General features: G+C 41.8%; 1 protein-coding gene across 14 annotated transcripts in view; it reads left to right on the plus strand.

Annotated features, from left to right (window-relative positions):
* Nucleotides 1-25,817, plus strand: part of TCEA1 (transcription elongation factor A1) — a 127,051-nt gene that overhangs the window by 47,000 nt on the left and 54,234 nt on the right. For 8 of the 14 annotated variants that reach the window (XM_063642817.1, XM_055286406.2, XM_055286411.2 and 5 more), the window contains 4 exons: nucleotides 583-656; nucleotides 2,938-3,039; nucleotides 4,760-4,936; nucleotides 7,833-9,555. In XM_063642817.1, the coding sequence (XP_063498887.1) occupies nucleotides 583-656; nucleotides 2,938-3,039; nucleotides 4,760-4,936; nucleotides 7,833-7,886 (407 nt within the window). In that variant the 3' untranslated portion in view covers nucleotides 7,887-9,555. Of the gene's footprint in view, nucleotides 1-582; nucleotides 657-2,937; nucleotides 3,040-4,759; nucleotides 4,937-7,832; nucleotides 9,556-20,933; nucleotides 21,569-22,679; nucleotides 22,744-25,817 lie in introns of those variants that run through there. The other 6 variants (XM_055286410.2, XM_063642816.1, XM_055286413.2 and 3 more) reach the window with 6 other exon arrangements.

Here is a 25,817-nt window from a genome sequence, read left to right on the forward strand (position 1 = left end):
GGAGCTTGCAGTGAGCCGAGATCGTGCCACTGCACTCCAGCCTGGGTGACAGAGCGAGACTTTGTCTCAAAAAAAAAAAAAAAAAAAAAAAAATTTAGGATTGTTTTTCTGTTTCTGTGAAGATTGTCATTGGTATTTTCATATAGATTGCTTTGGGTGGTTTGGGAAAAATATTCCATGGTCATGGATTAGAAGAATTCATGAACAATAACAATCAATATTGTTACTGGTTCTTCTTATCCATGAACATGGAATCTTTTTTCCATTTTTTGGTGTCCTCTTTCATCAGTGTTTTATAGTTTTTATTATGGAGATCATTCACTTCTTTAATTCCTAGGTATTTAATTTTGTGTGTGACTATTGGAAATTGGATTTTTTTTAAAATTTCCTTTTCACATTGTTCTCCGTTGGCATATGAAAATACATTCTAATTTTGTATTTTAATGAAGTGCTTTGAATTTTTCACTCATTTCCACCTTAAAAGTAATTGTGCTTTTCTATTATTAATTTTTTCCTAATTTAAATTTTATCAGTGGGCTTAACTCTGAAAGTATTGCTGACTAACTTTCGTGTTGTTTTTAGTAAAAGCTTTGATTGATCAAGAAGTGAAGAATGGCATTCCTTCTAACAGAATTATTTTGGGAGGGTTTTCTCAGGTAAGATAAAATTTGAGTGGAGTGTCAGTACCATCAGTATACTTATCTAGAAGTCTGTACATTAATCCTTTCTATAGAGTAGTCTTTTTTGATGTTATAGAATCTTGACTGATACACTTACCTTTAATGTTTAATTAAGTTTCAGTGTACTGGAACTAATTAATTTCTTCTTAAAAGAACTATAATAGACATGTACACATGTAATTAAATTTCTAAGTTAACACAGTGTATCCTTTTAATTAATTAAAACTCTGATAACACAGGCATGAGTCCCCTCTATAGGAGGAGACTACTGATAGGAACAGTAAAGTGGAAGACGAGAATTTCTTCCCTTTACCTTCACGTATTACAGGTTTTAGGTATAAATATGTGGTGTTTATTTTTGGCATTTTTCTTCGTCTCTGTACTTTTTCCCTTGCTTTCTGTACTCCCTCCACAGACATAGCTTCCTCATACGGACCTTTCATGGCTACTGCGGCATGTAAGCTGTTTGCCATGGAACCAGTCCCCAGATGCCCTAACTTCTCATCTGTAAACCTTCTAAGTTAGCAACTTAGTGTTCGGATTACCTTAATTAGGGAGATGTCAGAATTCTGAAATTATTTAGAAGATAGAATTCAATAGAAAGATTTGTTGATACAATATAGTGAAAAGGTGTTATTGATTTGGTGTTTGTTGAAATTCACAGATAATGTATATTGTAATACACATTGTGACATAAACATAGGGACAAAAATTAATGATCCAGGCCAGGTGCAGTGGCTCACGCCTGTAATCCCAGCACTTTGGGAGGCCAAGGTGGGTGGATCACTTGAGGTCAGGAGTTCGGGACCAGCCCAGCCAACATGGTAAAACCCCGTCTCTACTAAAAATACAAAAATTAGCCGGGCATGGTGGTGCGCGCCTGTAACTCCAGCTACTCCGGAGGCTGAGGCAGGAAAATCACTTGAACCCAGGACCCAGAGGTTGCAGTGAGCCAAGATCGCACCACTATACTCCAGCCTGGGCAACAGGGCTGAGACTCTGTCTCAAAAATAATAATAATAATAATAATAATGATGATCCAGAATAACAAGTTCATGTGGGAGTCTGTATATTTGATATTCATTCATTACAGTATATAGAAACCAACTCAATACCTCAAGCAAGGAGTAAGCGATGAGTCTGTGGCATCCTGTCAAGGAAACTGAGGAGGAAAATGAGGCAAGGCCTCAGGAAGTAGCTAGGAATTGAAAAGCAGTCGGGCCTTGCTTACCATTTGTCATCTCTTGTTTCTTTGCTTACCTGTTTCGTTTACCTTTCCATAAACAGTTGGCCATCTTGGTTTTCGCAGCCTATAGCTTTTCCAGCTCTTGAATTTACATGTTAAAGGTGTAGCCACACAGAGAGTGACTGGTGGTCATCGAATCCCATTTCCACAGTGCCAGGAGAAAACATCAGTGCCTGGGATGTGAAAGGCTCTCGTGTACTCATGTGTTGCAGTAACCCATGGGCGTGGTCAGAGTGATGGGGCTTCTGGATGCTGGCAGGAGTGCAGCTTCCAGAATGCAGGGTGTTGTGAGCTGGGTAGGCAGATACTCTGAAGGTGTCTGCTAAATAGTTCTTATTATCTTAAATTCTCATTTAGAAAGTAATACCAATTTAAGGGCCAGGCACGGTGGCTCACACCTGTAATCCCAACACTTTGGGAGGCTGAGGCGGGCAGATCACCTGAGGTTGGGAGTTTGAGACCAGCTTGACCAACACGGAGAAACCCCATCTCTACCAAAAATACAAAATTAGCCGGGTGTGGTGGTGCATGCCTGTAATCCCAGCTACTCGGGAGGCTGAGGCAGGAGAATCGCTTGAACTCGGGAGGCGGAGGTTGTGGTGAGCCGAGATTGCACCATTGCCCTCCAGCCTGGGCAACAAGAGTGAAACTCCATCTCAAAAAAAAAAAAAAGAAAGAAAAAGTAATACCAATTTAAGACCAGATTGGATTTTATGCCTAAAACTCTGCAAAGGAGAAAGTATACATTCAGAATATTCCTAAGGCATGTTGTAAGTGCAGCAGTTTCCCATGGTACAAACTATGTCTCGTTGGAAAGGAAGTCTGTATGTTCTCTGATGTAGAGAACCGCATCCTTTAGGACACGGTGGGGTGTGTTTGTATTTCTGCTATTTGCCTGATTGGTTTTGACACCAGCCACTGAGTTTGATTTTTTTATGGATATCATTAGTAACAAGAAATGCTGTGGGCAAGCGTGTGTGTTCCATTGACTTTCCCTGCTTGTCTTTTCAGGGAGGAGCTTTATCTTTATATACTGCCCTTACCACGCAGCAGAAACTGGCAGGTGTCACTGCACTCAGTTGCTGGCTTCCACTTCGGGCTTCCTTTCCACAGGTAACTTGGTTGATGCATTCAACATGAGACTGAGCTAAAGGTAGCTAGTAGATAATGTTGGAGATAAAGTCATCTTATTTTTTTTTATTAATAAACTTTATTTTTTGGAGAAGTTTTAAATTCACAGCAAAACTGAGCAGAAGGTACAGAGTTACTGTCTACCTCCTGTCCCCACACATGCACAGCCTCCCCACCATCAGCATCCCCACCTCCACAGCCATGTCTTTGCTGCAGTCAGTGATGCTGCACTGACACATCACCATCACTAAGTCCTCCACTTACAGCACTCATCCTTTTTTAAAAATAATTTTCTTAGACTTTTGTGATGTATTACTAGGCCTTATTTCTGTACGCTATACTGTCTGTATTGTGGAGTACATAGAATGGAATTAGAAAGAAACCTTATTGTCACAAATCTTAGAAGGATTTGATACATTTTAGGATATATGTGAAAATGAGGACTCTTTTTAACATATAGAAATAACACTTATTTTTAGACAAGGTGCAGTGGCTCATGCCTATAATCCCAGCACTTTGGGAGGCTGAGGCGGGTGGATCACCTCAGATCAGGAGTTCGAGACCAGCCTGGCCAACATGGTGAAACCCCATAGCTACTAAAAATACAAAAATTAGCTGGGTGTGGTGGTGCACACCTATAATCCCAGCTACTCAGGAGGCTGAGGCATGAGAATCACTTGAACCCAGGAGGTGGAGGTTGCAGTGAGCCATGATTGTGCCACTTCACTCCAGCCTGGGTAACAGAGCAAGACTCTGTCTTTAAAAACAAAAAAAAGATAGCTGAATAAAACAGCAACTCAAAATACCAAAACAACCAACCAAACAAACAAAAAAAAAGCTGAAAATATAAAGATGGATTAAAATATAAATCTGCCTTTGGGAGGCCGAGGCGGGTGGATCACAAGGTCAGGAGATCAAGACCACAGTGAAACCCCATCTCTACTAAAAATACAAAAAATTAGCCGGGCGTGGTGGCGGGCGCCTGTAGTCCCAGCTACTCGGAGAGGCTGAGGCAGGAGAATGGCGTGAACCCGGGAGGCGGAGCTTGCAGTGAGCCGAGACTGCGCCACTGCACTCCAGCCTGGGCGACAGAGCGAGACTCCGTCTCAAAAAAAAAAAAAAAAAAAAGAAAATATAAATCTGCTTGGCTGGGCACGGTGGCTCACGCCTGTAATCCCAGCACTTTCGGAGACCGAGGTGGGCGGATCACAAGGTCAGGAGATTGAGACCATCCTGGGTAACACGGTGAAACCCTGTCTCTACTAAAAAATACAAAAAAATTAGCCAGGCGTGGTGGCATGTGCCTGTAATCCCAGCTACTCAGGAGGCTGAGGCAGGAGAATTGCTTGAACCTGGGAGGCGGAGGTTGCAGTGAGCCGAGATCACGCCACTGCACTCCAGCCTGGGCAACAGAGCAAGACTCCGTCTCAAAAAAACTAAACGAAACAAAAAAACATATATATGATCTGCTTCAAGGAACTCATTCATTGGGAAGATATATATTATAATATGAGGCAAGGTGATCATACATCCTATAGAAGTCAAAGGGATGTGGTGAGTATATGGATGGAGGAATTTTATTTTTTTGGCCAAATATAACTTCTAATATGTTATATATATGCATATTTATGTACAATTTTAAATGCCTGGCATAGTGTCCTATACTTTTACAAAAATAATACTATTCTTTTGCTTTTTGCAGGGTCCTATCGGTGGTGCTAATAGAGATATTTCTATTCTCCAGTGCCACGGGGATTGTGACCCTTTAGTTCCCCTGATGTTTGGTTCTCTTACGGTTGAAAAACTAAAAACATTGGTGAATCCAGCCAATGTGACCTTTAAAACCTATGAAGGTATGATGCACAGTTCGTGTCAACAGGTAGGTGTCTGGAAGCAGTGATCAGCGCCATATTTGTAACTTTTTTCGTGTGATATTTTCAAGAAAAGTAACATTTGAATGCTTGGGGATTTAAATGAGTTAATTCATATTAAGTCATAAGTTAGCAGGTCATTAGATGAGTGTGTATTCAACTTGATTCAACAAATATCTACTGATTGGCTATTATACACAGCATTGTACATAATTCAAAGATGAATAATAAACATTCCGTTTCATTAAAATTTAAGATAAATTAAAATTTAATAGAAAGATGCATGTCTAAGTAACTGTATGGATAGCAGAATGTGATACACATTGTATTAGAAGCTTTAAAAAGTGCCCTTGGAAAATAACAAAAGGTGTCCTGAAAAACTGAGAAGAGATTTATTTTATCTTAGGAGGCACTGAGACCATGAGGAAACAGCTAGATTTTGAAAAATGGTGGGATTTGGATAGCAAATGTGCAGAGAAAAAACTATAGGACAGGAAAAGCAAGCCATTCAGTCTTAGGAAAAGCTGGGTGTGATAGGACGGAAGACACAGGAACAGAGACTCCTTGTGCTGAGAAGGGACTTGGTAGACTTACTCTCTAGGCAGCAGGAAGCCGTCAGTGTTTTTGGTTGAAGTGAGATGTGATCTGATCTACATTCTAGAGACAGGTGATCCAGTAGGATTTAGAGATTAATTATATGGGGTGTAGTAACCAAGGAAGTATCAAAAGGGCCTGAGATTTCTAGCTCTGATGCCATCATAAAAAGTAGGTGCAAGAAACAGTTTTAGAGTAAAGGAAGGAGATAATACTGAGTTTAATGTATTGAGATTGATGTGCCCCCACAATATCAAAATAGGATATTGGAAATACTTGTCTGAAGTTCAAGCCTGGAAATGGAGATTTGAAATAATTACTAATATAATTGATCAATGAAGAATTATCTTGAGAAAGCATTATAAGAAAAAAAGCTCAGAGATAGAACTTTGGGGGACACATTAAAGTTTAGCCTAATGAGAAAAGGAGTTAGGTGTTGAGAGTATGGGAGGAGAGAATTTCAGAGTGGGAAGGAGATGTGGAAGGTGTTCCAGAGAAGGATTAAGGAGAAATAGGTTAGGAAGAAAGTACCCAATATTAAGCCACCTGTGACCTTGGATGTTTGGGTAGATAAAGCCAAAATGCAAAGGATTGTGTGAAGTGGATAGGGAAATGAGGAAGCAGAGGCAACATGTATAGACCTTTTTAAAAAGTTTTGGTAAAGAGGGAGAAGAGTAGGAAATCTGTCCTTCAATGGGATCAGAGAAAGACCTATGAGTGGAGGAAGGAGGAAGAAGATGCAGTAAAGAGAAGATAATTGATAGAGCATTCTCAGAGGGATCATAGAATAGAATTAAGTCCTGAGATGTATAGTGCTTGCCTTAAAAGAGGAGAAAGCCATTTTCAATCAAGATAGAAGAGGACGGGCCAGGTGAGGTGGCGGGCACCTGTAGTCCCAACTACTCTGGAGGCTGAGGCAAGAGGATCACTTGATCTCAGGAGGTTGCCGCTGCAGTGAGCCCTGTTGGCACCCTGCACTCCATCCTGAGTGACAGAGTGAGACCCTAAAAAAAAGAAAGAGAAAGGATGGATGAATATAAACAGGAGATGGAGAGAGAGAAGAGAGTGCTTGGGAGCTCATATTAGATGTGCTTATCTTTTCAGTCAAGTAGAAGGTGCGATCACTTGATAGAATGAAGGAGGCCGGAGGCCTGGATAGGTCTGGAGGCTTGAGAAGACCTAGAGTAAAAATTGATGCCTAGTGAGACAGTCACACTGACAGTTTTACAACTACTCAGCCTGGGTTACATAATTTAGGGACAGAGAAAGAGGTGGTAATATGATTTATCCAGAAAGACAAGGGTGTCTGGGAACCTAGGGTATTCTCCTACTGATACAGAGTATTACAGTGTTGAATCCAGAAAAGAGAGGGCAGGGGAAGTCCTGGAACCCTTAATTTGTGCAAGAGGGACTGAAGGTCTCTAGAGCAGCTGTTTTCTTCATGGGCTTTGTATCACAAATACCCTGGAGCTTCATAAAAGCTCCATAGATGAGTCTACGACGACTCTGGGCTGAATGAGGAGGAGCAGAAAATGAGGGGAAGTAGGATAGTGGGAGGTGATCTCACAGGAAACTCTTTGGGACTTCAGAATATTGTGAAATAGAACACTTTCATACCGGGACTCTTTTCTGAGTGACTAAATTACAAGGCTGAAGGTTAGCTGCATTGCTAATATTTGGCACTGTGAGGCTAAGTAAGGCCTTGAAATATAAGAGCTGATAGCAGGAAGTGAGTTTGAGGGAGGTGAGAAAACTGAGCCAAATGTGAGAGGCTAAGAGGAGAAAGTTTCTTCTATGATAAATCTTTGGTATATTAATGTTCATATCTTCCCAGGAACATCTTAGGTACATGCTCTCTATCAAATGGTTAGTTGTATGTAATTCTTTATGAAAGACACAACATAGTTAATGCTATGGATTTAGCGCATAATTCAATTTGAAGAATGGTAGGAGCTCTGCTTTGTCACTCATACTCAGTTGTCAGTAATTGTTCATTTACTGAGACTTCTCAGTATAGGCACCATCGCTTCTAAACATCCCTGCCCCCCAGTGTCTTATATTGTTCCAGTATAGGAAGATGCAGAACTAGATACTGGATGGGAGCTGTCATTTCAGTGTACAATAATCATGATAGGAAATTTCTGAAATTTCTGTTGGAGCCTCATTTCTCTTTTGTCTTATTTAATTGTAGTAAAAATGTGATTTAACCTTAACTATGCATACCGTAGATTTGATAAGTGGCATTTTAGTGGGAATTTAATTTCTGACTTACATAACTACCTACCTATTAAATTACTTTATTCCAAACAGGAAATGATGGATGTCAAGCAATTCATTGATAAACTCCTACCTCCAATTGATTGACGTCACTAAGAGGCCTTGTGTAGAAGTACACCAGCATCATTGTAGTAGAGTATAAACCTTTTCCCATGCCCAGTCTTCAAATTTCTAATGTTTTGCAGTGTTAAAATATTTTGCAAATACATGCCAGTGACACAGATCAAATAATGTCTCCTCATGAGAAATTTATGATCTTTTAAGTTTCTATACGTGTATTCTTATAAGAAGACCCAGGATCTACTATATTAGAATAGATGAAGCAGATAGCTTCTTTTTTCTCAAATGTAATTCAGCAAAATAATACAGTACTGCCACCAGATTTTTTATTACATCATTTGAAAATTAGCAGTATGCTTAATGAAAATTTGTTCAGGTATAAATGAGCAGTTAAGATATAAACAATTTATGCATGCTGTGACTTAGTCTATGGATTTATTCCAAAATTGCTTAGTCACCATGCAGTGTCTGTATTTTTATATATGTGTTCGTATATACATAATGATTGTAATACATAATAAGAATGAGGTCGTATTACATTATTCCTAATAATAGGGATAATGCTGTTTATTGTCAAGAAAAAGTAAAATTGTTCTCTTCAATTAATGGCCCTTTTATTTTGGGACCAGGCTTTTATTTTCCCTGATATTATTTCTATGTAATACTCTTTTCTCTCAAGAAAAAAAAAAAGTTTGTTTTTTCTTTATTGTCCTTCATAGCAGACCAAGTATTGCCTCTCTGCCATAGACAGCTACTGTCAATACATGCTGTAATTTGACATTCTGGGTCACAGATATAAGGTATTTCAAATCTATTTATGATTTATAGAGAAAGCAGACATTAAAACTTCATGCACTACTTATTTCAAATTACTGTACCTTATCCAAATTTACACCTAGCTATTAGGATCTTCAACCCAGGTAACAGGAATAATTCTGTGGTTTTATTTTTCTGTAAACAACTGAAAGAATAATTAGATCATATTCTAGTATGTTCTGAAATACCTTTAAGACTGATCTTAAAAACTAACTTCTAAGATGATTTCATCTTCTCATAGCATAGAGTTTACTTTGTACACGTTTGAAACCATCTACTGTAGAAGATGAGGAATCTATTGTAAATTTTGCTTTATTTTCATCTGCCAGTGAAATTTTCACTTTAGTCAAATTATTTTTTGTATTAGTTTTTCATGCAAACATAAAAATAGCAATCATTTTAAATTGTCAAAATTTCCAGATTACTGGTAAAAATTATTTGAAAACAAACTTATGGGTAATAAAGGCTAGTCAGAACCCTATACATAAAGTGTAGTTACCATACAGATTAATATGTAGCAAAAATGTATGCTTGATATTTCTGAACTGTTAATTTTTCTGCTGTATTCCAGCTGACCAAAACAATATTAAGAATGCATCTTTACAAATGGGTGCTAATCAATAATGGAAATAATTTAGTAATGGACTATATAGGATGTTAATAATGAAGCCATATGTTTATGTCTGGATTTAAAAATTTTAAACAATCATTTACTATGTCATTTTTCTTTACCTTGAAGAACATAAACTGTTATTTCACTTCTACAAATCAGCAAGATATTATTTATGGCAAGAAATATTCCGTTGAAATGTGCTGTAACATGGGAAAATGTAAATGTTTTTCATGGTTTCTATCAATGTGAAATAAAATTTAATTCTGACTTTTCTGTGACTTTGAGTATTTTAATATTTGGAATGTTAACATTTGGAATGAATGTCTATAATGCAAAGGAGGAAAATAACAATGTACTTAAAAGAATATATATTCAGAGAGAGAAATTTTGATGTTGGTGTGGTTGACTTAGAATAGAACCAGGCATAAGAAATAATCTTATGTTATTCAGTTTTAATTGGCTAAAAAAAAATTTCCCAAATTTGGTTTTCAGTGTTTCTACCTATTTAAGAAGTTTTATTTGGTGTTTATCTTTTGTCTTTTTCTTAACTCTTTAATTTTTATTTTATTTTTTTTTTGAGACGGAGTCCCATTCTGTCACCCAGGCTGGGGTGCAGTGGTGCGATCTCGGCTCACTGCAACCTCTGCCTCCCGGGTTCAAGTGATTCTCCTGCCTCAGCCTCCTAAGTAGCTGGGATTACAGGAGCCCACCACCATGCCCGGCTAATTTTTGTATTTTTAGTAGAGACAGGGTTTTGCCGTGTTGGCCAAGCTGGTCTCCAACTCCTGACCTCAGGTGATCCACCCGCTTCAGCCTCCCAAAGTGCTGGGATTATAGGCGTGAGCCACTGTGCCCAGTCTTTTTCTTTAATGTAGTATTCACTGGGTTTTTTAAATTAGTGTCATAAGTCAGTTATCCAAGTAGTTTTTCTCCTTTATTTCAACATTGACTTCTGACTTTTCCAAATATAGGAATTCCTTCTGTTCTGTTAAGCAGTCCTTCACTTTCTGCTTTTGGATACTTAAGTGACCACCTCACTTTTTTGTGATGCGGCTTGTTCAATTTTTGGATAGTTCTCGTGGTAAGAAAATTCTGGACCAAATATATTGTCTTTAACTTCAGTTCGTTTTATAAAAGGTTTATCTTTCACATCAGCACTGTATTTCATATGATAATCTTTAGTTCATGATCCTTTTAAAAATAATTTTGTTAACTACTAAATGTGGTCAGAGCTTGGTACTGACTGTTATGATCTAATTACCCATGGGTAACAATAGTTGTATGTATATGTAAATAGTTGGGTAATTTCCTACTATTGCAGCCACTCTTACTGCTGCATTTTGAAAGTATATATACTTTTAAACCCTCTTAACAAGTACCATTTTATTTTGTAGAAATTACTAAAAAATGAAAATGTAATTATTTAATATATGCTGGGCACTATACTAAGCATTTTATATCCTTTAAGTATATAGTCCTCTGATCAACCATCTTGATTTTACAGAAGAGGAAACTCTAGAGAGGGAAACTATTTACTTAGGATTCCAGAGCTATTAATGTGCAAGAGCCAGGATTCAAATTCATGTGCCTAACTTCACGGTCTTTACAACCTTGCTCTGTGCCCCAGTGGGGTAATTTAAATGCTTTGAAACACACAAATGATGTGTATTTCATATAATACAGGACACATGGAAATGCTGAGTAGAACTATGATACAAATCAGCTCACCATAAAGTACAATCTCCGGTGGCCAGAGAGAACTAAAAGGAAACTAAAAACCCGCATGATACAGTTACTTTGGGGCTTAAGATGAGATAAGGTGTGTAAGTAATTTACCCTTATTTTTTTTATTTTAAAATATTTTTGTAGATTTGGGGTCTTAACTATGTTGCCCAGGCTGGTCTCGAACTCCTTGGCTCAAGTGATCTCACCGCAGCGTCCCAAAGTGCTGGGATTACAAACAGCCACCACCCCCAGCCAAGCCAGGACCCTTTTAAGGGCAGTGCACATAGGTGAACTAGGAAAAAAAAGATCTGGCCCCTTCCACCCCGCCACTCCCCAGCATAGGGAAGCGGAGGGAAACTTGCCTGTTTTGGTCTGGGCTGTGGACTGGGAGAGATGAAATCATCCCTCAAAACTTTTTCACCAGGAGTTTGTGTTCATGTGCATTTTGATTTTCAAGGTATATACCATTTATGTGGTCTGTCAACACAGGAAGTTAAATATTAACGTCAAGAATCTCCCTGGACTGGCTTTACTCTCAGGCATCTGGAAGAAGCAAACAAATACTTTATGAAGAGTGACAGCCTCGGAATTTAAATTCTGAGGTTGCATAAATTTAACCTTGTCAAAAATGAGCTCAGAGCCCCCACATTTCAAATCATAAGAGGGAATGGTTTATCTACAACTGAATACCAGGTGACCCAAAAGATAAAAGGAAGGCTGGGCATGGTGGCTCCCTCACACCTGTAATACCAGCACTTTGGGAGGCCGAGGTGAGCGGATCACTTGAAGGTAGGAGTTCGAGACCAGCCTGGTCAACATGGTAAAACCCCATCTCTACTAAAAATGCAAAAATTAGCTGGGCGTGGTGGTGTGCACCTGTAATCCCAGCTACTCGGGAGGCTGAGGCAGGACAATCACTTGAACCTGGGAGGTGGAGGTTGCAGTGAGCCAAGATCATGCCACTGCACTCCAGCCTGGGTGACAGCAAGACTGTCTCAAAAAAAGCGGAAGAATAAGTGAAAAAGAGTAACAGTATAAAATGCAGATTTGAGGCCGGGTGTGGTGGCTCACGCCTGTAATCCCAGCACTTTGAGAGGCCAAGGAGAGTGGATCACTTGAGGTCAGGAGTTGGAGACCAGCCTAACCAAGGTGGTGAAACCCCGTCTCTACCAAAAATACGAAATTAGCCGGGAATGATAGCGCATGCCTGTAATCCCAGCTACTTGGGAGGCTGAGGCAGGTGAATTGCTTGAACCCAGGAGGCTGTAGTGAACCGATTTTTCACCATTGCACTCCAGCCTGTGCAACAAAAGTAAACTTTGCCTAAAAAATAAATAGGATCGGGTGCAGTGGCTCATGCCTGTTTTCCCAGCACTTTGGGAGACTGAGGCGGGTGGACCATGAGATCAGGAGTTCAAGACCAGCCTGGCCAGTAGGGTGAAACCCCGTCTCTACTAAAAATACAAAAATTAGCCGGGTGTGGTGGCGCATGCCTGTAGTCCCAGCTACTCGGGAGGCTGAGGCAGGAGAATCATTTGAATCTGGGAGGCAGAGGTTGCAGTGAGCCGAGATCACACCACTGACTCCAGCCTGGGCGACAGAGCGAGACTCCGTCTCAAAAATAAAAAATGCAGATTTGAAAAAAGGTTCAAAAAATGAAAAACAGCGTTTTCAAATGAAAATTTTCAGCTGGGTGTGATGGCGCTTGCCAGTAATCCCAGCTATTCCAGAGGCTGAGCTGGAAGGATCCCTTGAGCCCAGGAGTGCGAGGCTGCATTGAACTATTATCACACACTCCAGCCTGGGCAACAGAGTGAGACCTCATCTCTGGACAAGTGTTATTTGTGACAGCACAATGTTTGATACAACCCAAATGTTGAATGAAAGTGGACCAGCTAAATAAACCATGAACATTTACACAATGGAATGTTAGGCAGCTATTAAAAAATAAGGTGCACTGATTTCGTTAGGAAAGGATTTAGGGTACGTTATCGGATGAAAAAAATGTAAAAAACTGAATGGGGTGGAGGAAATAAGACCATATACTTGATTTGGCTAGAATTTGCATTTAAACACTGAAATGATATTTGAAGAGTGTAATAAAAGTAGTTATATCTATAGAGCATGAATGGGGAAGAAATGAATAAGGAGTGGGAGAGAGGAATCCTGCCTTTGGGATACATTGTTTATTCTAACGCAGATTTAAAAATCTGAATACATAACAAAATTTACCATTTTAACTACTTTTACCTGTATGCTTCAGTAGCATTAAGTACATTCTTATTATGCAACCATAACCACCATTCATCTCAAGAACTTCATCTTTCCAAACTGAAACCCTGTACCCACTCTTTAGATTTTAAATTGTGTTAACCTGTGACCTATAAAAAAGATTCAATGGCCAGGTGCGGTGGCTCACGCCTGTAATCCCAGCACTTTAGGAGACTGAGGTGGGCAGATCACCTGAGGTCAGAAGTTCGAGACCAGCCTGGCCAACATGGCAAAACCCTGTCTCTAAAAATACAAAAATTAGCCAGGTGTGGTGGCATGCGCTGGTAATCTCAGCTACTCAGAAGGCTGAGGCAGGAGAATCACACGAATCCTGGGGGCAGATGTTGCAGTAAGCCAAGATTGTGCCACTGCACTCCAGCCTGGGCAACCAGATGAGAATCTGTAAAAAAAAAAAGAAAAAAGAAAAATGATTCAATGGATGAGTTAAAATATATTAGAGACAACAGATTTTAAAGGTAGTTCTGAGGAATTTACTCAAGGAAGCACAGCAAATGGGAGGGTGAGAGACTACAAAAATAAAGTAAAAAGGTCCAATGCAGGCTTTAATAGAAGTTGCAGAAGGAGAGAACAGAATGGAGAGAACTATAAAGTGGCTCATATTTGCAGGGCGTGGTGGGTCACGCCTGTAATCCCAGCACTTTGGGAGGCCGAGGCGGGCGGATCACGAGGTCAGGAGTTCGAGACTATCTTGGCCAACATGGTGAAACCCCGTCTCTACTAAAAATACAAAAATTAGCTGGGTGTGGTGGTGCGTGCCTGTAGTCCCAGCCACTCGGGAGGCTGAGGCAGAAGAATCGCTTGACCCCAGGAGGCAGAGGCTGCAGTGAGCTGAGATCGCGCCACTGCACTCCAGCCTGGGCGACAGAGTGAGACTCTGTCTCAAAAAAAAAATAAAATGGCTGATATTTTTCCAGACTTCATGAAAGGTAAGAAACCCCAAATTCAGGAAGCAAAAAATGAGTTACTAACAGGATAAGTAAGTGAAATCTCCACTGAGACACATGATGGTGAAGAGCAAAACAGAACACCATAGAAAAAGAATTTGTTTTCTTTCTTTTTTTTTTTTTTTTTTGAGACTGAGTCTCACTCTGTCGCCCAGGCTGGAGTGCAGTGGCGCGATCTTGGCTCACTGCAAGCTCCGCCTCCCGGGTTCACGCCATTCTCCTGCCTCAGCCTCCCGAGTAGCTGGGACTACAGGCGCCCACCACAACGCCCGGCTAACTTTTTGTATTTTTAGTAGAGACGGGGTTTCACCGTGTTAGCTAGGATGGTCTCGATCTCCTGACCTCATGATCCGCCCGCCTCGGCCTCCCAAAGTGCTGGGATTACAGGCGTGAGCCACTGCACCCAGCCAGAATTTGTTTTCTTTAGAGATGGGGTCTTGCTCTCTTGCCCAGGCTGGAGTGCAGTGGTATGATCATAGCTCACCGTAGCCTCGAATTTTGGAAGCTCAAGGAATCCTCCCACCTCAGCCTTTCTAGTAGCTGGGACTACAGGCATGTGCCACCACGCCCAGCTAATTTTAAAATTTTTATAGAAACATGGGGTCTCACTGTGTTGCCAGGCTGGTATTGAACTCCTGGCTCTGGCCTCAAACCATCCTCCTGTCTTGGCCTCCTAAAACCCTGGGATTAGAGGCATAATCCACCACTCCTGGCCAGAAAAAGATCTTAATGGCAACCAGAGAAAAGGAAACTACTTAAACTGTCACATTTTTTTTAAAAAATGGCAAAAACCTCAATTACTTTTGCACCAACCTAATATAAAAGTTGAGGAGATGTAAATGTGGAATTTTCTCACTGAAGGCAAAAGAAAACCATTTTTAAATACATAGTTTATAAGAAAATTACTACTGGCAGAACTTTTGAAAGGTGTTTGTTCTATCAGAAGAAGAAAAGTGAATGAGAGGAAAAGAGATTCAGAGAACTGGAAACAGTGATAAGCATTTGGGTAACTAAACAAGCACTGATGACTGTGTGAAACTAATAATGCTAATCTGGGGGCTAAAATACTGGATAAAGATAAAACACACGCAAAAATCGAGTGCATTTTATATACTAGCAATGAGCACATGGAAATCAAAATTTTAAATGCAATACCATTTTCTCTTGCTAAAAAATAGTACTTTGGGCTAGGCGCGGTGGCTCATGCCTGTAATCCCAGCACTTTGGGAGGCTGAGGCCAGGGGATCACCTGAGGTCAGGAGTTTGAGACCTGCCTAGCCGACATGGTGAAACCCCGTGTCTACTTTTCTATGTTTTATATGCATTATTTCTACTTTCTCATCTTTTTTTTTTTTTTTTTTAATGGAGACAAAAATTTCATCCCCTCAGTCAGGCACAGTGGCTCACGCTTATAGTCACAGCCCTTTGGAAGAATGAAGCAGGCAGATCACAAGGTCAGGAGTTCGAGACCAACCTGGCCAACACAGTGAAACCCTGTCTCTACTAAAAATACAAAAATTAGTTGGGCGTGGTGGCAGGCGCCTGTAATCCCAGCTACTCAGGAAGCTGAGGCAGGAGAATGGCTTGAACCTAGGAGGTGGAGGTTGCAGTGAGCCGAGATCGCGCCACTGCACTCCAGCCTGGGTGACAGAGCTAGACTCCGTCTCAAAATAAATAAATAAATAAAAACATCCGCATCCCCACTACTTTGGAATTTACATCTATTTATTCTCATTTTTTTTAGTTAGCCTTACACTGTCAACACTTAGCTTTAAAAGGAATAAATATTATCTACTCACAAAAAATGGAAGAACCACAGAATATTTCAGCTTCTATCAGCCCTCCCACTGTACATTTTTAAAAACTTTTTATTTTGAAATATTTATAGATTCACAGGGAATTGTCAAGATAAGCATAGAGGTCCTGTGTCCCCTTCCATCCAGTTTCCTCCAATGGTTACATCATACATATAGTACAATATCACAACCATGACACTGACATCGTTTAAAAATATGTGTATCTGGGAAGTGAGGAGCGCCTCTGCCCGGCCGCCCCGTCTTGGAAGTGAGGAGCGCCTCTGCCCGGTCACCCATCGTCTGGGAAGTGAGGAGCACCTCTGCCCGGCTGCCCCGTCTGGGAAGAAGTGAGGAGCGTCTCTGCCCGGCCGCCCCGTCTGGGAAGAAATGAGCAACGAGTCTATCCGGTCGCCCCGTCTGGGAAGTGAGGAGCGCCTCTGCCTGTCCGCCCCGTCTGGGAAGAAATGAGGAGCGCCTCTGCCCGGCCGCCCCGTCTGGGAAGAAGTGGGGAGCGTCTCTGCCTGGCCGCCCCGTCTGGGAAGTGAGGAGCGCCTCTGCCCGGCCGCCCCGTCTGGGATGGGGGGAGCACCTCTGCCCGACCGCCCCGTCTGGGAGGTCTACCACAGAGGCCAGAAGCAATGTGGGGGCTGGACGTGGTGGCTCACGCCTGTGGTCCCGGCACTCTGGCGGGCCGAGGCGGGTTGATCACTTCAGGCTGGGAGTTCGAGACTAGTCTGGCCAACATGGCGAAACATGAAAAATACAACAGACAAACCAACCAACCAACCCAGTGACAACAAAACAGGTCTACCCTGGAGTCATACTCTAATTTTTTCTATTTTCCTCCCTTTCTGATCCTTTATCCCACTTTCTTTTTCTTCCTCTTCCTTCTCCTTTGTCAATGGAGGATTGAGCTGTTATCACTGATCCATATAAAGTCCCTCTCTCATTTATTTTGGTTCCCACCCCCCATTTCTATTCCCCGACTTCCCATGTGCAACCTTCCTAATTTGTTTGATACGCATCTTTTTGTTTGTATGTATTTTTAGAAAATGTTTATTGTTTTGTGTGCAAAAAAAATTAATAAAAAAAAAAGAAAAAAAAGGTTTTTTTTTTTTTAACCTCCAGATGTTATGTGGGGATATCCTGTCTATCTTTACGTTGTTGGTTACTATTTTTACTCCCTTGCCCCCATTGGAAAAAGGACTTGATGACTTCAGCCTTTGAAAATTGTGGATTTTTCTTTGTTGCTTAGTACATAGTTAATTTTTTATAAATTTCCCCATGTACTTAAAAATAATGAGTATACTCACTTGGATGTAGAGTTAATTAAATTCTTCCAATCCTTTAAAAAAAAAAATATGTGTATAGTCCCCTATCATTTTATCATGTGTAGATTCATATAACCGCCACCGCAATCAAATATAGAACTATTCTGTCACCACAAAGATCATTGTCATGCTATTCCCTTGTAGTCACATCTACTACCCTCTCCCACACCATCTCTAGCTCCTGGCAACTACTAATCCATTTTCCATCTCTGTAATTTAGTTATTTTGAAAAAGTTATATACAGTGCATGACATTTGGAGATTGGCTTTTTTCACTCAGAATAAGGCCCTTTAGGTGGGATGTGGTGGCTCACACCTGTAGTCCCAACACTTTGGAAGGCCAACGTGGGAGTATTGCCTGAAGCCAGGGGCTTCAATTCAGACTGGGCAACAAAGCCAGACCCCACCTCTACAAAAAATAATTTACAAATTAGCCAGGCATGTGGTGGGTGTCTGTAGTCCCAGCTACTCTGGAGGCTGAGGTGGGAGGATCACTTGAGCCCAGGAGTTCGAGGCTGCAGTGGGCCATGATCATGCCACTGTGCTCACTCTGGCCTGGATGACAGAGTGAGACCCCATCTCTTAAATAAAAGAAAGGAAAAAGACAGAATAATGCCCTTGAGATTCATCCAAGTCATTATGTACATCGTTCTTGTTTATTCCTAAGTACTATTCCATAGTATTGATGCACCAGTTTGTTTAACCATTCTTCAGCCATAGGACTTTTTGCTTGTTTCTAGTTTTTGGCTGTGATGAATAAAATTGTTACAAATAATCCTGTACAGGTTTTTGTGTAGATATGTTTTTGTTTCTCTGGAATAAATGCCCAAGAATGCAATTGTGAAGTTATATCAGCATACGTCAGATTTTAAATAAATTGCCAAACTTTTTCAAAGTGGCCATACCATTTTACATTCCCATCAGCAAGGTATGAAAGATTCCATTTCTCTGCATCCTCTTCAGCATTTGGCATTGTCACTACTTTTTATTTTAGATATTCTCTAATACATATATAGTGATATTTTATTGTGATTTTACTTTTCTTTTTTTTTTGAGACAGGATCTCACTTTGTCATCCAGGCTACAGTGCAGTGGCAGCGGTCATAACTCACTGTAAGTAACCTCTGCCTCCCGGGCTCAAGCGATTCTCCCAGCTCAGCCTTCACAGTAGCTGGGAACACAGGCACGCGGCACCATGGCTGGATAATTTTTGTAGTTTTTTTTGTAGAGGCGGGGTTTCACCATGTTGCCCTGGCTGGGCTCAAACTCCTAGATTCAAACAATCCGCCCCCCTCTCAGCCTCCCAAAGTGCTGAGTGGTGGGATTACAGGCATGGGCCACGATGCCCGGCCTGTGGTTTTATGTTTCATTTCCTTAATGGCTTAGTAATGTTGATCATCTTTTCATGTGCTTGCCATTCTTATAGCTTCCTCAGCAAAATATCTCTTCATGTCTTTTGCCTATTTTCTAATTGGATTTTTTTTAACTGTTGAATTTTGAGAGCTCTTTACATATTCTAAATGCTACTCATTTGTCAGGATATGTAGTTTACAAATATTTCCTCCCCGTCTCAGCTGTCTTCTCATCCTCTTAACGGGGTCTTTGAAAACAGCAAAAGTTTTTAATTTCAGTGAAGTCCAATTCATTTTTTTTCTTGCAAGGAGTATATTTTTGCTGTCATATTTGGAAACATTTCAAGCCCTGGGTCCCCAAGATTTCTGTTTTCTTATCTAAGTTTTAGAGCTTTACATTTGACATTTAAATCTATGATCCATTTTAGGCTAGTTTCTGTGTAAGACTTAGATGGAGATTTTTTTCGTGTGTTTTTTTTTCTTTTGCCTATGGATAGCCAATTGCTCCAGCACAATTTCTGAAAAGACTATGCTTCCTCTATTGAACTGTTTTTTTGTTTTTTGTTTTGAGACAGAGTCTCGCTGTGTCACCCAGGCTGGAGTGTAGTGGTGCGGTTTCAGCTCACTGCAAACTCCGCTTCCCAGGTTCAAGTGATTCTCTTGCCTCAGCCTCCTGAGTAGCTGGGATTACAGGCGCCCGCCACCACACCTGACTAATTATTTTGTAGTTTTAGTAGAAACGGGGTTTCACTATGTTGGCCAGGCTGGTGTCAAACTCCTGACCTCATGATCCACCCACCTTAGCCTCCCAAAGCACTGGGATTACAGGCGTGAACCACTGCGCCCTGCCATATTGAACTGTTTTGTAATTTTTTCAAATCAGTTGGCTGCACTTGTGTGAGGAGACTATTTCTGTGTTATTTTGTTCCGTTCATCTGTGTGTCTTTCTGCCAATACCTTTTTGATTACTGTCTCAATTTAGTAAGTCTTGAAATCTGGTACAGAGACCACCCCCCTCCCTGTTCTTTTTCTAATTATTATTTTTAATATAAGAGATGGGATCTCACTATGTTGCCCCAGCTGGTCTGAACTCCTGGACTCAAGCAACCTCTCACCTTGGCCTCCCAAAGTGATGGGATTACAGGTGTGAGCCACCACGCCTGGGCCTTCTTTTTTAACATTAAAGTTTTGTAGTTCCTTTGCATTTCTGTATGTTTTAGAATCATCTTGTGTATAACTGCAACAGTTTTGCTGGGGTTCTGATAGGAATTGCATTAAATTAGTAATCAGTGTGGACAGAATAAACATCTTTACTATATCGAACCTTCTAATCTGTGAACATGGTGTATGTATCCATTTATGCAGATCTTTTTTGATGTCTTTCATCATCATTTTGTAGTTTTCTGCCTCCAACTCCTATAAAAAGATTTTTTAGATTTATCCCAAAGTACTATTTTTGTTTGTTTTTTGAGACAGTCTCACTCGTCACCCAGGCTGGAGTAGAGTGGCGTGATCTTGGCTCACTGCAAGCTCTGCCTCCCGGGTTCAAGTGATTCTCCTGTCTCAGCCTCCCAAGTAGCTGGGATTACAGATGCCCACTACTATGCCCGGCTAATTTTTGTATAATTTTTTTTTTTTTTTTGAGACGGAGTCTCGCTCTTGTCGCCCAGGCTAGAGTGCAATGGCAGTCTCCGCTCACCGCAACTTCCGCCTCCCGGGTTCAAGCGATTCTCCTGCCTCAGCCTCCCGAGTGGCTGGGATTACAGGCCACGATGCCCGGCTAATTTTGTATTTTTAGCAGTGACGATGTTTCTCCATGTTGGTCAGGCTGGTCTCGAACTCCTCACCTTAGGTGATCCGCCCGCCTCGGCCTCCCAAAATTCTGGGATTACAGGCGTGAGCCACAGCGCCCGGCACTTTGGGAGGCCGAGGCGGGCGGATCACTAGGTCAAGAGATCAAGACCATCCTGGCCAACATGGTGAAACCCTGTCTCTACTGAAAATACAAAAAATTAGCCCGGCGTGGTGGCGGGCGCCTGTAGTCCCAGCTACTCGGGAGGCTAAGGCAGGAGAATCGCTTGAACCCGGGGGGCGGAGGTTGCAGTGAGCCGAGATCGCGCCACTGCACTCCAGCCTCGCGACAGAGCGAGGCTCCGTCCCCCCCAAAAAAAGAACTCTTAAAACGAGTAACTCCGTAACCTAATTTAGAGGACGCGGGTTCCATTTTTCCCCGTAGCAGTCTCCTGTGGAGAAAGTGCTTGGCTTCCCACGGACTTTAAAACCTGCCAAAGTTCCATGCTCGGAATCTGCCCCCGTTTGGAGCTACTTGGGCCTCCGCGAGTTCTAAAACTCCGGGCTGTCCCGAGGCAACACCGGGCCGAAAACCCGCCCTGCGCGGGGGCGGGGACAGAGCTGAATGCGCAGCAAAACCCGGCGCCTTCTACGACCCTCTAGCCGGAAGCCACGCCTGCCCACTAGCCCGACGCCCGCCTGGCGGGAACCTGGGCTCGCCCCCTCCCAGCGATCTGCAGTCAATTGGTAGCGCCTGCACGTCGCGCGCCGTGTTCGATTGTCGCTGCCTGGGGAGGAGGAGCCGGAGCCGGAGCCGCCGCTGCCGCCGCCGCCGCGGGCTTCGTTCGTGAGGAAGGGGGCCTAGGCCCGGGCCTGCGGTGGTGGGGCTTGACGCGCGCCGGGGGTCGCTCCTGCTGTGTCCTCCGCTCCAGCTTCGCCCACTTCCCCTTGCCAACGGGCTGGGCGCGGAGAAGACCTGCCGGAGCCATGGAGGACGAAGTGGTCCGCTTTGCCAAGAAGATGGACAAGATGGTGCAGAAGAAGAACGCGGTGAGCGCGGCGAGCGGCGCGAGCCGGGAGGGAGGTCGGGCCGCGGTCCGGCCCGAGGGGGCCCCCCCTCTCTCCTTCTCCCTCCCCCCTTCTGCCTCCCCTCCCCTTGCAGCCTCCCGTCTGGGAGTCGGGCCCGCGGCGCCCGCGTCCCCGGTGAGGGTGTCCGGGCCCGGGGCGTTGGGTCCCGCGGCCACCCGCGTTAGGACCCGCTCGCTCTTGTATTGCCAGTCCCTTCTCGCTGGTGCTGCGTAATAAACCTAATCGATTTAGGGATTAGGGCACGGTCTCCGTTGACTTTAAACTTTCGTGGTAGTAAAACCTTGGCAATTTAGCTTAGGAATTGAAGCGTAGAAAGTCCTCAGAACTTGAAAGAATGGAGTCTTCCGTGATCCGTGGCCAACATCTAGAAAGAGCATCAAATAGAGGATTGTGATCGGTATTAGACATCGGGCTGGTAAAATGTAAAACTCCTGTATCTTATTTTTGAAGAGGGCTGAACGTCCGCCTGGTTATCTCAACTGCGCTACATGTTTGCTTAGCGATTAAAAAGGTAAAGTGTGCCAGTTTCTTGGCGAGTTGCTAAACGTTTTATAAAAAGCGGGTGTTGTCCTGTCGTAATGTACAGAAGAGTTATGACTAAAGCACGCACACTCACCAGAATGCTGGTAGAGGGATTTGGACAAATTATGTTGTTGGGCATTTTCTAAGTGGTTTACAGTTGATACTGGTGGCATTTTCTTGTTATTGATGAATATTTATGTGAGCAGGCCCTTTTGTGGTTTGTAAGAAATCGTCATACGACCAGTTTCTACAGTTTGCCCATTTGTGTGGCACTTTCAGTCCCTTGCGTCAGACTCATCTGTTCTCAGCTAAACTTACTTTTTTGAGACGGAGTTTCACTCTTGTTGCCCAAACTGGGGTGCAATGGCTTGATCTCGGCTCACTGCAACCTCCGCCTCTCGGGTTCAAGTGATTCTCCTGCCTCAGTCTCCCGAGTAGCTGGGATTACAGACGTGCGCCACCACGCCTGGCTAATTTTTTGTATTTTTAGTAGAAACGGGGTTTCACCATGTTAAGCAGGCTGGTCTCGAACTCCTGACCTCAGGTGATCCGCCCACCTCGGCCTCCCAAAGTGCTGGGATTACAGGCTTGAGCCACCGCTCCTGGCCTCTCAGGTAAACTTATATAATTGTCTTCACCTAAATTTGTTTAACCACGTTCGCACATTTTCATCATCAGTGTACCTGAAATAATTTTTCTTCCATCTATGAAGTAAATTCCATGTCAAACTAATGTGAAGAGAAAAGGGATGCTCTGATTTGTACAGCACTTTGGAGTTAAAAAGCATCTGCTCAAAATTCTTTTGTGACTCACACAGAGCTGTGAGTGCATAAAGGGTATCCATTTTACAGATTAAGACACTGAGAGAGATTAAGTACTACTACTTAAATTAAGTACTGTGTAGTTTGGAATAAGCCAGGACCCAGGTTTTCTTCTGGACAACATGCTTTCCACATGACAGCTAGATCAGGAATTAGTGTTAACACTGAATACGTAAGACTTCAAACATCCTCTGTTTCCCTTTTTCCTTTAACAGGTGCATTGCCTCGTATTTCATTTCATACCCTGTTAATCAGTATTTGCAAATTTTGGCCTTTTAAAGTATTTCCTGTTTATTTTCTGTTCTAGATATTACCAGTGCCATTCTCCCCCCCCTCCCCCATTGATAATGGCCCTTCATTTCCCACTTCAAATTCTGGTTATTTGATAGGTTATCTGGTTATTGAAACATTTTCGTTATTTTGTTTAAACTGGAAAATTTTTCTCTGGTCTGGAGATCCCCAGACTTGCACAGTAGAAGCTCCCAGGGAAAAAAAGCCATTTGTTGGGTAATTTTCTCTCCAACTTAGGCTGTAATATGTATCCTTTAATCATCTAATGCATTAGATGTTTGCTTGATTTTGTTTCTTTCCTTGTAATAGATGTTTCTTAAAATGAGTACTTTTTTAGTGGGCAGGTGTGGAGAAGATAAGTTCATATTTATCTGCAGTTCTCAAATCGTCAACAGATTTTCAGATCTTTTGTAATGAGTCTGGAAGAGAATGAGAATAAACTCCACAAATAATCCTCAAATCTAAGTTTTCTTCTCAAATCTAAGTTTTCAGGTAGTTCAAAACTTTTCCAGTATGAAAACTTGCCTCCCAAAAAGAAAACTGACTGGCTCTTGTACTTTCGTTTTCCCCAGCCTTTTCCCTGCTTGTCCTCTGGAAATTCAAACAGGCTGATGAAATACAGAGAAAGAGAAATGGTCAGAATGACACTGATCTTTTCCCCAACTGCATCATCAGCCTACAGATGGCTTTTTAAGTGTTCAGTAATTCAACAGAATATGTTTTAGGGGTTGTAGAATTATGGTATGTGTTTCTCTTTTTTTCTATAGTTTTCAGATTTGTCTCCCAACTTTTTTAATGTTTTATATTATGAAAAAGTTAACCTTTTTTTTTTTTTTTTGAGACAGTGTCACTGTGTTACCAAGGCTGGAGTGCAGTGGTGCAATCTTGGCTCACTGCAGCCTCTGCCGCCTCCCCAGTTCAAGCGATTCTCTTGCCTCAGCCTCCCTAGAAGCTGGGACTACAGGTGTGTACCACCATGCCTGGCTAATTTTTCTATTTTTAGTAGAGATGGGGTTTCAGCATGTTGGCCGGGCTGGTCTCGAACTCCTCATATCAGGTGGTCTGCCCGTCCTGGCCTCCCAGAGGGCTGGGATTACAGATGTGAGCCACTGCGCCCAGCCTGAAAAAGTTAACTTTGAAGAGTAATAGTTGTCATCAGAATTGACAAATTTAAGTGCAAATTTAGATGTCATTTAAAAAAATATTTTAACATGCTGCTGCTTTACCTGAATAATTTTGTTTTACTAAAACCATAGGTGTCACACTTATCCCATTTATTCCTTATCCCATTTATTCCTTTACTAAAACCATAGGTGTCACACTTATCCCATTTATTCCTTATCCCATTTATTCCTCAGGCAACTTTGCAAGATGAGTATTATCCTCATTCTGAAAATGAGGATGCTAAGTATTTAGAATAGTTAAGTGAATTGTCTTAAGCCAAATAGCTAGTACGTGGCCAAGTGAAGATGTGAATCTAAATCTGTTTTGCTCCAAAGCTAGTACTACTCCTCTCTTAAGCTACAGTGTCTCTCTAGAAGACCCTTGCGTCTGTTTTTGAACCATGCATGGATACAATTAAGTGAATACAAAATCAGGAAATAAGGGTATGAACTTGCTGTTTTGGGACAGCTGTGTTTCTCTAGATACCTAGATCAATATCCTGACCTTAGTTCTACCCAAGATGTCCCACGTGTGTACTTGATTTCAAGTGCACATGACCAAGCCACAGTGAACCACAGAAAGTAGTTCGAAATTTTTAGGTATTAGCTGTTTTCCGCTGAAGCTTTTTTCTTGTCACTTTGATTTGATGTCAGTAACCAAGTCTGACTCCTAATGTGGGTTCAAATCCTGGCTTTTCTGAACTTTAGCTGTGTGATTTTAGGCAAGTTCTTTGTCATCACTAAAATGTTTTTTGTCATGGTAAACTGGAGATAATTTAGTAAGGATTAAGTGAATATAAAATGCTTCTAGTGTAGGATTGTGGGCCTAAAGGATGTAATAAGGCCTAAAAAACAATCTGAGGTTGGCTTTCTTTGTAAAAGATTCATTTAGATTATAGAAGGAGGAATGAGGCAAGGACATAAAGTTTTGAAGTTCATGGAGAGATTTTGTGGGTAGTGCTGAGGTTTATTTATTTATTTCATTGAAGGCTCAAGGTTAAGTGGAATTAAATTGCAGGGAGAGAAATTGAAATTAGATATTAGAATTTCCTAGGAGCTGGGGTACCTGAAATATTGATTTGCATTTCCAAGTACCTGAGTTAAAACAACAACTGCAACAAAACTTTCATATCTATATCAGAGTTAGATTAATTAGCATAATTCAAAATTTAGAATGACTATACAATTTTTAATAACAGCTTTATTGAGAAATAGAATTAAATTCCTTCTTAAAGTGTAGTTGACTCTTGAACAATGCAGAGGTTGTGGTGCTCACACCATCCCCCCTCCCTACCCGCATGCGGTCAAGTAGTATAACTTTTGTAGTAGTATAACTCATGCAGTCATATCACTCAGGCTGGAGTGTGGTGGCATGATCTTGGCTCACTGCAACCTCCGCCTCCTGGGTTTAAG

Source organism: Symphalangus syndactylus, chromosome 7 (genome assembly GCF_028878055.3).
Source record: "Symphalangus syndactylus isolate Jambi chromosome 7, NHGRI_mSymSyn1-v2.1_pri, whole genome shotgun sequence".
NCBI classification, from domain to species: domain Eukaryota; kingdom Metazoa; phylum Chordata; class Mammalia; order Primates; family Hylobatidae; genus Symphalangus; species Symphalangus syndactylus.